Below are 13,922 nucleotides of genomic sequence, written 5' to 3'. Positions count from 1 at the left end.
GCTTCAAAGCAAATCTACAACCTGTAGCTTCAAAGCAAATCTGCAACCTGTAGCTTCAAAGCAAATCTACAACCTGTAGCTTCAAAGCAAATCTACAACCTGTAGCTTCAAAGCAAATCTACAACCTGTAGCTTCAAAGCAAATCTACAACCTGTAGCTTCAAAGCAAATCTACAACCTGTAGCTTCAAAGCAAATCTACAGCCTGTAGCTTCAAAGCAAATCTACAACCTGTAGCTTCAAAGCAAATCTGCAACCTGTAGCTTCAAAGCAAATCTACAACCTGTAGCTTCAAAGCAAATCTACAACCTGTAGCTTCAAAGCAAATCTGTAACCTGTAGCTTCAAAGCAAATCTGTAACCTGTAGCTTCAAAGCAAATCTGCAACCTGTAGCTTCAAAGCAAATCTACAACCTGTAGCTTCAAAGCAAATCTACAGACTGTAGCTTCAAAGCAAATCTACAACCTGTAGCTTCAAAGCAAATCTACAACCTGTAGCTTCAAAGCAAGTCATTGGATAGATTGCCTTATAACTATTTTCACCATATTTCACTGTAAACGTAACTGTTCTTGTTTTTACAATAATTAATTAAATAATAGATCATTTTTCTCAAAAGGAAAATGGCAAAGTGTTTTGTATGAGACTAGCATTAGCTATGACCATGAGCTTCTGTATTATTAAACTGGTGATACAAAACTTAAACACCAGTATTTTGGGTTTTCAATATAATATTACTACCGTAACTAGTATATGTATGTGAGTACTGCCAGGCTTACCCACCCTTAGGATGGTGGGTAGAACTATATAGTATAAGCAGGCCTACCCACCCTTAGGATGGTGGGTAGAACTATAGAGTATAAACAGGCCTACCCATCCTTAGGATGGTGGGTAGAACTATATAGTATAAGCAGGCCTACCCACCCTTAGGATGGTGGGTAGAACTATATAGTATAAGCAGGCCTATCCACCCTTAGGATGGTTGGTAGAACTATATAGTATAAGCAGGCCTACCCACCCTTAGGATGGTGGGTAGAACTATATAGTATAAACAGGCCTATCCACCCTTAGGATGGTGGGTAGAACTATATAGTATAAGCAGGCCTACCCACCCTTAGGATGGTGGGTAGAACTATAGAGTATAAGCAGGCCTACCCACCCTTAGGATGGTGGGTAGAACTATAGAGTATAAACAGGCCTACCCATCCTTAGGATGGTGGGTAGAACTATATAGTATAAGCAGGCCTACCCACCCTTAGGATGGTGGGTAGAACTATAGAGTATAAACAGGCCTACCCACCCTTAGGATGGTTGGTAGAACTATATAGTATAAGCAGGCCTACCCACCCTTAGGATGGTGGGTAGAACTATAAAGTATAAACAGGACTATCCACCCTTAGGATGGTGGGTAGAACTATATAGTATAAGCAGGCCTACCCACCTTTAGGATGGTGGGTAGAACTATATAGTATAAGCAGGCCTGCCCACCCTTAGGATGGTGGGTAGAACTATAAGCTATATAAATTATACAACTATGGTTTGCTAAATACATATTCAGGCCATAAAAAGGATTATCGCTATTTTAGTTGGTAAATGGTCAATATGGTCAATTTACAATATTGGACTTGTAAGTTTCATCAGCAATGGTTGTCAAAAATAAACTACAAAGACTGCTATCAAAAATTCTATGAGTTCTTTATGTCTAATTAACTTCAACATGTACTATGTACTTATACCATGCATGAACCATTTAGAACAAAAAATATGGAATATAATATACCCTGGTTGTTTTAAAGCATGACAACATGTGTCTATATCACTGGATCTGCTGTGTTCCAAATGTTAATCAAATCATTCAAAGTTACCATTACTTTCCCCAACTTTTCTTTGATATTACTGGCGCTGGTATAATTATGTTATTCTCCAATATTTTAATTCATTCAGCCAGTAAATATTCATGACCCAAAGGTTGTCAAAGACCCATTAGGTCACTGGTATTTTCCTTGGTTGAATGGAATAACATCTAGTTGTCATTATGTACATGTATTAGTCATTTTAATGTAGAAATAACATCTAGTTGTCATTATGTACATGTATTAGTCATTTTAATGTAGAAATAAAGCTAATATTTAAAGCAAAAACAAGGATTACCATTTACTTCAAGTTCAAGGAGATTTACCATAATCAGGGACACAGAATTGTTTCTATTTCCAAAAAACTTAAAGAGTCAAATTTACATTTCTACTATGAAAAACAGACAAAACTTTGACAAAACTTACAATATATCATGTTGTGACTATTTCCTAACAGCTGTATTCAATGTTTGGTCATAGTGTGTTCAGTGTACAACTACTATATTCAATATTTGGTCACAGTGTGTTCAGTGTACAGCTACTAGTATATTCAATATTTGGTCACAGTGTGTTCAGTGTACAGCTACTAGTATATTCAATATTTGGTCACAGTGTGTTCAGTGTACAGCTACTAGTATATTCAATATTTGGTCATAGTGTGTTCAGTGTATAGCTATATTCAATATTTGGTCATAGTGTGTTCAGTGTACAGCTATATTCAATGTTTGGTCACAGTGTGTTCAGTGTACAGCTATATTCAATATTTGGTCACAGTGTGTTCAGTGTACAGCTATATTCAATATTTGGTCATAGTGTGTTCAGTGTACAGCTGTATTCAATATTTGGTCACAGTGTGTTCAGTGTACAGCTATATGCAATATTTGGTCACAGTGTGTTCAGTGTACAGCTACTAGTATAATCAATATTTGGTCATAGTGTGTTCAGTGTACAGCTATATTCAATATTTGGTCATAGTGTGTTCAGTGTACAGCTGTATACAATATTTGGTCACAGTGTGTTCAGTGTACAGCTACTAGTATATTCAATATTTGGTCACTGTGTGTTCAGTGTACAGCTACTAGTATATTCAATATTTGGTCACAGTGTGTTCAGTGTACAGCTACTAGTATATACAATATTTGGTCATAGTGTGTTCAGTGTACAGCTGTATACAATATTTGGTCATAGTGTGTGTTCAGTGTACAGCTATATTCAATATTTGGTCACAGTGTGTTCAGTGTACAGCTACTAGTATATTCAATATTTGGTCACTGTGTGTTCAGTGTATAGCTATATTCAATATTTGGTCATAGTGTGTTCAGTGTACAGCTATATTCAATATTTGGTCATAGTGTGTTCAGTGTATAGCTACTAGTATATACAATATTTGGTCATAGTGTGTTCAGTGTACAGCTATATTCAATATTTGGTCACAGTGTGTTCAGTGTACAGCTGTATACAATATTTGGTCACAGTGTGTTCAGTGTACAGCTACTAGTATATACAATATTTGGTCATAGTGTGTTCAGTGTACAGCTATATTCAATATTTGGTCATAGTGTGTTCAGTGTACAGCTATATTCAATATTTGGTCACAGTGTGTTCAGTGTACAGCTACTAGTATATACAATATTTGGTCATAGTGTGTTCAGTGTACAGCTATATACAATATTTGGTCATAGTGTGTTCAGTGTACAGCTATATTCAATATTTGGTCATAGTGTGTTCAGTGTACAGCTATATTCAATATTTGGTCACAGTGTGTTCAGTGTACAGCTGTATACAATATTTGGTCACAGTGTGTTCAGTGTACAGCTACTAGTATATTCAATATTTGGTCATAGTGTGTTCAGTGTACAGCTATATACAATATTTGGTCACTGTGTGTTCAGTGTACAGCTACTAGTGTATTCAATATTTGGTCATAGTGTGTTCAGTGTACAGCTATATTCAATATTTGGTCATAGTGTGTTCAGTGTACAGCTATATTCAATATTTGGTCATAGTGTGTTCAGTGTACAGCTATATTCAATATTTGGTCATAGTGTGTTCAGTGTATAGCTACTAGTATATACAATATTTGGTCATAGTGTGTTCAGTGTACAGCTATATTCAATATTTGGTCATAGTGTGTTCAGTGTACAGCTATATTCAATATTTGGTCATAGTGTGTTCAGTGTATAGCTACTAGTATATACAATATTTGGTCATAGTGTGTTCAGTGTACAGCTATATTCAATATTTGGTCATAGTGTGTTCAGTGTACAGCTATATTCAATATTTGGTCACAGTGTGTTCAGTGTACAGCTGTATACAATATTTGGTCATAGTGTGTTCAGTGTATAGCTACTAGTATATTCAATATTTGGTCATAGTGTGTTCAGTGTACAGCTGTATTCAATATTTGGTCATAGTGTGTTCAGTGTACAGCTACTAGTATATTCAATATTTGGTCATAGTGTGTTCAGTGTACAGCTGTATACAATATTTGGTCACTGTGTGTTCAGTGTACAGCTATATTCAATATTTGGTCACAGTGTGTTCAGTGTACAGCTATATTCAATATTTGGTCATAGTGTGTTCAGTGTACAGCTGTATACAATATTTGGTCACTGTGTGTTCAGTGTACAGCTGTATTCAATATTTGGTCACAGTGTGTTCAGTGTACAGCTATATTCAATATTTGGTCACAGTGTGTTCAGTGTACAGCTATATTCAATATTTGGTCATAGTGTGTTCAGTGTATAGCTACTAGTATATTCAATATTTGGTCATAGTGTGTTCAGTGTACAGCTGTATACAATATTTGGTCACTGTGTGTTCAGTGTATAGCTACTAGTATATTCAATATTTGGTCATAGTGTGTTCAGTGTACAGCTACTAGTATATTCAATATTTGGTCACTGTGTGTTCAGTGTACAGCTATATTCAATATTTGGTCATAGTGTGTTCAGTGTACAGCTGTATACAATATTTGGTCACAGTGTGTTCAGTGTACAGCTATATTCAATATTTGGTCATAGTGTGTTCAGTGTATAGCTACTAGTATATTCAATATTTGGTCATAGTGTGTTCAGTGTACAGCTGTATACAATATTTGGTCATAGTGTGTTCAGTGTACAGCTATATTCAATATTTGGTCATAGTGTGTTCAGTGTACAGCTGTATACAATATTTGGTCACAGTGTGTTCAGTGTACAGCTATATTCAATATTTGGTCATATTGTGTTCAGTGTACAGCTACTAGTATATTCAATATTTGGTCATAGTGTGTTCAGTGTACAGCTGTATACAATATTTGGTCATAGTGTGTTCAGTGTACAGCTATATTCAATATTTGGTCATAGTGTGTTCAGTGTACAGCTACTAGTATATTCAATATTTGGTCACAGTGTGTTCAGTGTACAGCTGTATACAATATTTGGTCACAGTGTGTTCAGTGTATAGCTACTAGTATATTCAATATTTGGTCACTGTGTGTTCAGTGTACAGCTACTAGTATATTCAATATTTGGTCATAGTGTGTTCAGTGTATAGCTACTAGTATATACAATATTTGGTCATAGTGTGTTCAGTGTACAGCTATATTCAATATTTGGTCATAGTGTGTTCAGTGTACAGCTGTATACAATATTTGGTCATAGTGTGTTCAGTGTACAGCTATATTCAATATTTGGTCATAGTGTGTTCAGTGTACAGCTATATTCAATATTTGGTCACTGTGTGTTCAGTGTACAGCTGTATACAATATTTGGTCATAGTGTGTTCAGTGTACAGCTATATACAATATTTGGTCATAGTGTGTTCAGTGTACAGCTACTAGTATAATCAATATTTGGTCACAGTGTGTTTAGTGTACAGCTGTATACAATATTTGGTCACAGTGTGTTTAGTGTACAGCTGTATTCAATATTAGGTCATAGTGTGTTCAGTGTACAGCTACTAGTATAATCAATATTTGGTCACAGTGTGTTCAGTGTACAGCTATATACAATATTTGGTCACAGTGTGTTCAGTGTACAGCTGTATACAATATTTGGTCACAGTGTGTTCAGTGTACAGCTACTAGTATAATCAATATTTGGTCACAGTGTGTTCAGTGTACAGCTATATTCAATATTTGGTCACTGTGTGTTCAGTGTACAGCTATATTCAATATTTGGTCATAGTGTGTTTAGTGTACAGCTGTATACAATATTAGGTCATAGTGTGTTCAGTGTACAGCTATATTCAATATTTGGTCATAGTGTGTTCAGTGTACAGCTATATTCAATATTTGGTCACAGTGTGTTCAGTGTACAGCTATATTCAATATTTGGTCACTGTGTGTTCAGTGTACAGCTGTATACAATATTTGGTCATAGTGTGTTCAGTGTACAGCTACTAGTATAATCAATATTTGGTCACAGTGTGTTTAGTGTACAGCTATATTCAATATTTGGTCACTGTGTGTTCAGTGTACAGCTATATTCTATATTTGGTCACTGTGTGTTCAGTGTACAGCTATATTCAATATTTGGTCACTGTGTGTTCAGTGTATAGCTACTAATATATAATCAATATTTGGTCACAGTGTGTTCTGTGTACAGCTACTAGTATATTCAATATTTGGTCACAGTGTGTTCAGTGTACAGCTACTAGTATATTCAATATTTGGTCATAGTGTGTTCAGTGTACAGCTATATTCAATATTTGGTCACTGTGTGTTCAGTGTACAGCTATATTCAATATTTGGTCACTGTGTGTTCAGTGTACAGCTACTAGTATATTCAATATTTGGTCATAGTGTGTTCAGTGTACAGCTATATTCAATATTTGGTCATAGTGTGTTCAGTGTACAGCTATATACAATATTTGGTCATAGTGTGTTCAGTGTACAGCTACTAGTATATTCAATATTTGGTCACAGTGTGTTCAGTGTACAGCTGTATACAATATTTGGTCATAGTGTGTTCAGTGTACAGCTATATTCAATATTTGGTCATAGTGTGTTCAGTGTATAGCTATATTCAATATTTGGTCATAGTGTGTTTAGTGTACAGCTGTATACAATATTTGGTCATAGTGTGTTCAGTGTACAGCTACTAGTATAATCAATATTTGGTCACAGTGTGTTTAGTGTACAGCTATATTCAATATTTGGTCACTGTGTGTTCAGTGTACAGCTATATTCTATATTTGGTCACTGTGTGTTCAGTGTACAGCTATATTCAATATTTGGTCACTGTGTGTTCAGTGTATAGCTACTAATATATAATCAATATTTGGTCACAGTGTGTTCTGTGTACAGCTACTAGTATATTCAATATTTGGTCACAGTGTGTTCAGTGTACAGCTACTAGTATATTCAATATTTGGTCATAGTGTGTTCAGTGTACAGCTATATTCAATATTTGGTCACTGTGTGTTCAGTGTACAGCTATATTCAATATTTGGTCACTGTGTGTTCAGTGTACAGCTACTAGTATATTCAATATTTGGTCATAGTGTGTTCAGTGTACAGCTATATTCAATATTTGGTCATAGTGTGTTCAGTGTACAGCTATATACAATATTTGGTCATAGTGTGTTCAGTGTACAGCTACTAGTATATTCAATATTTGGTCACAGTGTGTTCAGTGTACAGCTGTATACAATATTTGGTCATAGTGTGTTCAGTGTACAGCTATATTCAATATTTGGTCATAGTGTGTTCAGTGTATAGCTATATTCAATATTTGGTCATAGTGTGTGTTCAGTGTACAGCTATATTCAATATTTGGTCATAGTGTGTTCAGTGTATAGCTATATTCAATATTTGGTCATAGTGTGTTCAGTGTATAGCTACTAGTATATTCAATATTTGGTCACTGTGTGTTCAGTGTACAGCTACTAGTATATTCAATATTTGGTCATAGTGTGTTCAGTGTACAGCTATATTCAATATTTGGTCATAGTGTGTTCAGTGTACAGCTGTATACAATATTTGGTCATAGTGTGTTCAGTGTACAGCTATATTCAATATTTGGTCACTGTGTGTTCAGTGTACAGCTATATTCAATATTTGGTCACTGTGTGTTCAGTGTACAGCTACTAGTATATTCAATATTTGGTCACTGTGTGTTCAGTGTACAGCTATATTCAATATTTGGTCATAGTGTGTTCAGTGTATAGCTATATTCAATATTTGGTCATAGTGTGTGTTCAGTGTACAGCTATATTCAATATTTGGTCATAGTGTGTTCAGTGTATAGCTATATTCAATATTTGGTCATAGTGTGTTCAGTGTATAGCTACTAGTATATTCAATATTTGGTCACTGTGTGTTCAGTGTACAGCTACTAGTATATTCAATATTTGGTCATAGTGTGTTCAGTGTACAGCTGTATTCAATATTTGGTCATAGTGTGTTCAGTGTACAGCTACTAGTATATTCAATATTTGGTCACAGTGTGTTCAGTGTACAGCTGTATACAATATTTGGTCATAGTGTGTTCAGTGTACAGCTGTATACAATATTTGGTCATAGTGTGTTCAGTGTACAGCTATATTCAATATTTGGTCATAGTGTGTTCAGTGTATAGCTATATTCAATATTTGGTCATAGTGTGTGTTCAGTGTACAGCTATATTCAATATTTGGTCATAGTGTGTTCAGTGTATAGCTACTAGTATATTCAATATTTGGTCATAGTGTGTTCAGTGTACAGCTGTATTCAATATTTGGTCACAGTGTGTTCAGTGTACAGCTACTAGTATATTCAATATTTGGTCATAGTGTGTTCAGTGTATAGCTACTAGTATATTCAATATTTGGTCACAGTGTGTTCAGTATACAGCTACTAGTATATTCAATATTTGGTCATAGTGTGTTCAGTGTACAGCTGTATTCAATATTTGGTCATAGTGTGTTCAGTGTATAGCTATATACAATATTTGGTCACAGTGTGTTCAGTGTACAGCTACTAGTATATTCAATATTTGGTCATAGTGTGTTCAGTGTACAGCTACTAGTATATTCAATATTTGGTCATAGTGTGTTCAGTGTACAGCTATATTCAATATTTGGTCATAGTGTGTTCAGTGTACAGCTACTAGTATATTCAATATTTGGTCATAGTGTGTTCAGTGTATAGCTACTGGTATATGCAATATTTGGTCATAGTGTGTTCAGTGTATAGCTACTAGTATATTCAATATTTGGTCATAGTGTGTTCAGTGTACAGCTATATTCAATATTTGGTCATAGTGTGTTCAGTGTACAGCTACTAGTATATTCAATATTTGGTCATAGTGTGTTCAGTGTATAGCTACTGGTATATGCAATATTTGGTCATAGTGTGTTCAGTGTATAGCTACTAGTATATTCAATATTTGGTCATAGTGTGTTCAGTGTACAGCTATATTCAATATTTGGTCATAGTGTGTTCAGTGTACAGCTACTAGTATATTCAATATTTGGTCATAGTGTGTTCAGTGTATAGCTACTGGTATATGCAATATTTGGTCATAGTGTGTTCAGTGTATAGCTACTAGTATATACAATATTTGGTCATAGTGTGTTCAGTGTACAGCTGTATACAATATTTGGTCATAGTGTGTTCAGTGTACAGCTATATTCAATATTTGGTCATAGTGTGTTCAGTGTACAGCTATATTCTATATTTGGTCACTGTGTGTTCAGTGTACAGCTGTATACAATATTTGGTCATAGTGTGTTCAGTGTACAGCTACTAGTATATACAATATTTGGTCATAGTGTGTTCAGTGTACAGCTACTAGTATATACAATATTTGGTCATAGTGTGTTCAGTGTACAGCTACTAGTATATACAATATTTGGTCATAGTGTGTTCAGTGTACAGCTACTAGTATATACAATATTTGGTCATAGTGTGTTCAGTGTACAGCTGTATACAATATTTGGTCATAGTGTGTTCAGTGTACAGCTATATTCAATATTTGGTCATAGTGTGTTCAGTGTACAGCTATATTCAATATTTGGTCATAGTGTGTTCAGTGTACAGCTACTAGTATATACAATATTTGGTCATAGTGTGTTCAGTGTATAGCTACTAGTATATTCAATATTTGGTCATAGTGTGTTCAGTGTACAGCTGTATACAATATTTGGTCACAGTGTGTTCAGTGTACAGCTATATTCAATATTTGGTCATAGTGTGTTCAGTGTATAGCTACTAGTATATACAATATTTGGTCATAGTGTGTTCAGTGTACAGCTATATTCAATATTTGGTCATAGTGTGTTCAGTGTACAGCTATATTCAATATTTGGTCATAGTGTGTTCAGTGTACAGCTATATTCAATATTTGGTCATAGTGTGTTCAGTGTACAGCTATATTCAATATTTGGTCATAGTGTGTTCAGTGTACAGCTACTAGTATATTCAATATTTGGTCATAGTGTGTTCAGTGTACAGCTACTAGTATAATCAATATTTGGTCATAGTGTGTTCAGTGTACAGCTATATTCAATATTTGGTCATAGTGTGTTCAGTGTACAGCTACTAGTATATACAATATTTGGTCATAGTGTGTTCAGTGTACAGCTGTATTCAATACTTGGTCACAGTGTGTTCAGTGTACAGCTACTAGTATATACAATATTTGGTCATAGTGTGTTCAGTGTACAGCTATATTCAATATTTGGTCACAGTGTGTTCAGTGTACAGCTATATTCAATATTTGGTCATAGTGTGTTCAGTGTACAGCTGTATTCAATACTTGGTCACAGTGTGTTCAGTGTACAGAAATGCATACAGTATAGTTATTTGACTTGAGATATATGATACTCGGATCTATTTTACCTTTTTCTGATAGATACCATAACAAATGACAGACCCTCCAACAGCACCTCCAAATAAATATGGCCTGCAAAGAGAATAATCATATCAATTTTTTATAAATTTTTAAATACTACATGAATCAGTTAGAACAGGTCAGTAGTTAAATAAGACAAGTCTTCATAGAAGAAACACCCCCTCAAAAACTTTACTTGTGTGACAATTGGATGAAATAAATGCATTTATGTAATTAATATTAACAAGAAAACCAAACAACATTTACAAAAATACTGCCAATGGTGTTATAGTACAACTGTACAGTTTTTAAAAATGTTTATCCATATACTAGTCCATGCTAACAATAGGTGTTCATTTGCTGAATGACTATCCAGTTCCCTATCCAACCATGTTGCTATCTTTGTGATATACGCGATCATTTGGCTGTTGCTATGGGTGTGGTCATGTTGCTAGATATATTTGCATACATTTTTGAATGTTTATTCATTTGTCTTTCAATTCCTGTTGTTATCTTTGCAATATACATGATTATTTGGTTGTTGCTATGAGTGTGGTCTTGTTGCTAGGCAAATTTACATACATTTTTTGAATGTTTGTTCAATTGTCTACCAGATGATGTTGTTATGTGACCAAAATATACTGCTATTCCGTTGTTGCTAAGGGGCAATTGTATGAAACATTTTGAAGAAAATCTGCAGAATAACACGTCTAGAAACATCTCACCAAGTTTCAAGCTCATTGACCAAGTACTTTTTGAGATATAAATTTTTGACCAAAATTCACATTTTACTGATGAGATCATTATATGCTTAATAGTTCTTCATCTATAAACCCACAGATGCATCCCTGTTAAATTTCAGCCCAATCTGCTGAGTAGTTTTGAATTATAGGTTTTTGACCAAAAAGACACATTTTTAGCCCTAATTCGCATATTACTAAGGGAATCATGTCATGAACAAATCTTAATTTACTCACATCTAAGAATGTTCCCATAAAATTTCATGCCAATCTGCCCAGTACTTTTGGAGTTTAAGTTTTTTGACCAAAAATCACATTTTTTGACCCAAAACCCACATCTCTGATGCAATCATTTTCATTTGAACAATTTCCCAACTAGACACCAGAAGTAACATGACCACCAAATATCAAAGCAATCGGTTCAGCAGTTTTTGACACTACTGAACCTTCAGTTCAGTTGTGCTAAAAACAAGCCTTCAGTCAAAGACATAGTCCCCCCCCCCTCCCAACTTGTGTGTTGTATTGTGCAAGATGATTAGCATTTTTGGCAATTTTAACACATAAATAATTTGTTGGGCTTTCCAGGGATGTTTGCAGTGTTAGGTTTTCAGTATAATTAGCAATAATATTTAGTTGTCTTACGTGTTTACAGCTAGAATGTAACCCTTTCACTCTCTTCACCTTGAAAATAATTGTCAAGGTCAAAGGTCATTTGTCTCATTAGAAAGCTCATCATTGATTATGTGAGGGTAGGCACTTTAATGGTGTCCATAGACATTTGGAGATAACAGGTTTTTTATCACAAATATGGCTGCCATTTGGTATACAGGTCAAGGTCATGAAATATTAGAAAAAGTAGGGAAATGATGATATTAGTTAATATGGAATTCACACAGAATCGGGGGTAGGTATTAGGGAAATGATGACATTATTTGATGTGGCACTCAAATATGTATCAAGGGAAGGTATTGGGGAGTTGATGTGGAATTCACATATGTACCCAGGGTAGGTATTACGTAGTTGATGTGGAATTCACATATGTATCAAGGGTAGGTATTAGGTAGTTGATGTGGAATTCACATATGTACCCAGGGTAGGTATTAGGTAGTTGATGTGGAATTCACATATGTACCCAGGGTAGGTATTACGTAGTTGATGTGGAATTCACATATGTATCAAGGGTAGGTATTAGGTAGTTGATGTGGAATTCACATATGTACCCAGGGTAGGTATTAGGTAGTTGATGTGGAATTCACATATATACCCAGGGTAGGTATTACGTAGTTGATGTGGAATTCACATATATACCCAGGGTAGGTATTAGGTAGTTGATGTGGAATTCACATATGTACCCAGGGTAGGTATTAGGTAGTTGATGTGGAATTCACATATGTATCCAGGGTAGGTATTACGTAGTTGATGTGGAATTCACATATGTACCCAGGGTAGGTATTACGTAGTTGATGTGGAATTCACATATGTACCCAGGGTAGGTATTACGTAGTTGATGTGGAATTCACATATGTACCCAGGGTAGGTATTAGGTAGTTGATGTGGAATTCACATATATACCCAGGGTAGGTATTAGGTAGTTGATGTGGAATTCACATATATACCCAGGGTAGGTATTACGTAGTTGATGTGGAATTCACATATGTACCCAGGGTAGGTATTAGGTAGTTGATGTGGAATTCACATATATACCCAGGGTAGGTATTAGGTAGTTGATGTGGAATTCACATATATACCCAGGGTAGGTATTACGTAGTTGATGTGGAATTCACATATGTACCCAGGGTAGGTATTAGGTAGTTGATGTGGAATTCACATATGTACCCAGGGTAGGTATTACGTAGTTGATGTGGAATTCACATATGTATCAAGGGTAGGTATTAGGTAGTTGATGTGGAATTCACATATGTATCAAGGGTAGGTATTAGGTAGTTGATGTGGAATTCACATATGTATCCAGGGTAGGTATTACGTAGTTGATGTGGAATTCACATATGTACCCAGGGTAGGTATTACGTAGTTGATGTGGAATTCACATATGTATCAAGGGTAGGTATTAGGTAGTTGATGTGGAATTCACATATGTACCCAGGGTAGGTATTAGGTAGTTGATTTGGAATTCACATATGTATCCAGGGTAGGTATTACGTAGTTGATGTGGAATTCACATATGTATCAAGGGTAGGTATTACATAGTTGATGTGGAATTCACATATGTACCCAGGGTAGGTATTACGTAGTTGATTTGGAATTCACATATGTACCCAGGGTAGGTATTACATAGTTGATGTGGAATTCACATATGTATCAAGGGTAGGTATTACGTAGTTGATGTGGAATTCACATATGTATCAAGGGTAGGTATTAGGTAGTTGATGTGGAATTCACATATGTACCCAGGGTAGGTATTAGGTAGTTGATGTGGAATTCACATATGTACCCAGGGTAGGTATTGGGTAGTTGATGTGGAATTCACATATGTATCAAGGGTAGGTATTACATAGTTGATTTGGAATTCACATAT

At 35.2% G+C, this 13,922-nt stretch overlaps 1 protein-coding gene across 1 annotated transcript in view; it reads right to left on the bottom strand.

Moving 5' to 3' along the window:
- LOC144432805 (oxygen-dependent coproporphyrinogen-III oxidase-like) overlaps positions 1 to 13,922 on the bottom strand; it is a 68,887-nt gene that overhangs the window by 52,514 nt on the left and 2,451 nt on the right. Inside the window, exon 3 of the mRNA XM_078121085.1 lies at positions 10,655 to 10,718. Coding sequence (XP_077977211.1) covers positions 10,655 to 10,718 — 64 coding nt within the window. The remainder of the gene's footprint in view (positions 1 to 10,654; positions 10,719 to 13,922) is intronic.

This window comes from Glandiceps talaboti, chromosome 3 (assembly GCF_964340395.1).
Source record: "Glandiceps talaboti chromosome 3, keGlaTala1.1, whole genome shotgun sequence".
In the NCBI taxonomy this organism is placed as follows: Eukaryota; Metazoa; Hemichordata; class Enteropneusta; family Spengelidae; genus Glandiceps; species Glandiceps talaboti.
The sequence above is the reverse complement of the archived record's forward strand: the minus strand, read 5'-3'. Positions and strand labels throughout refer to the sequence as shown.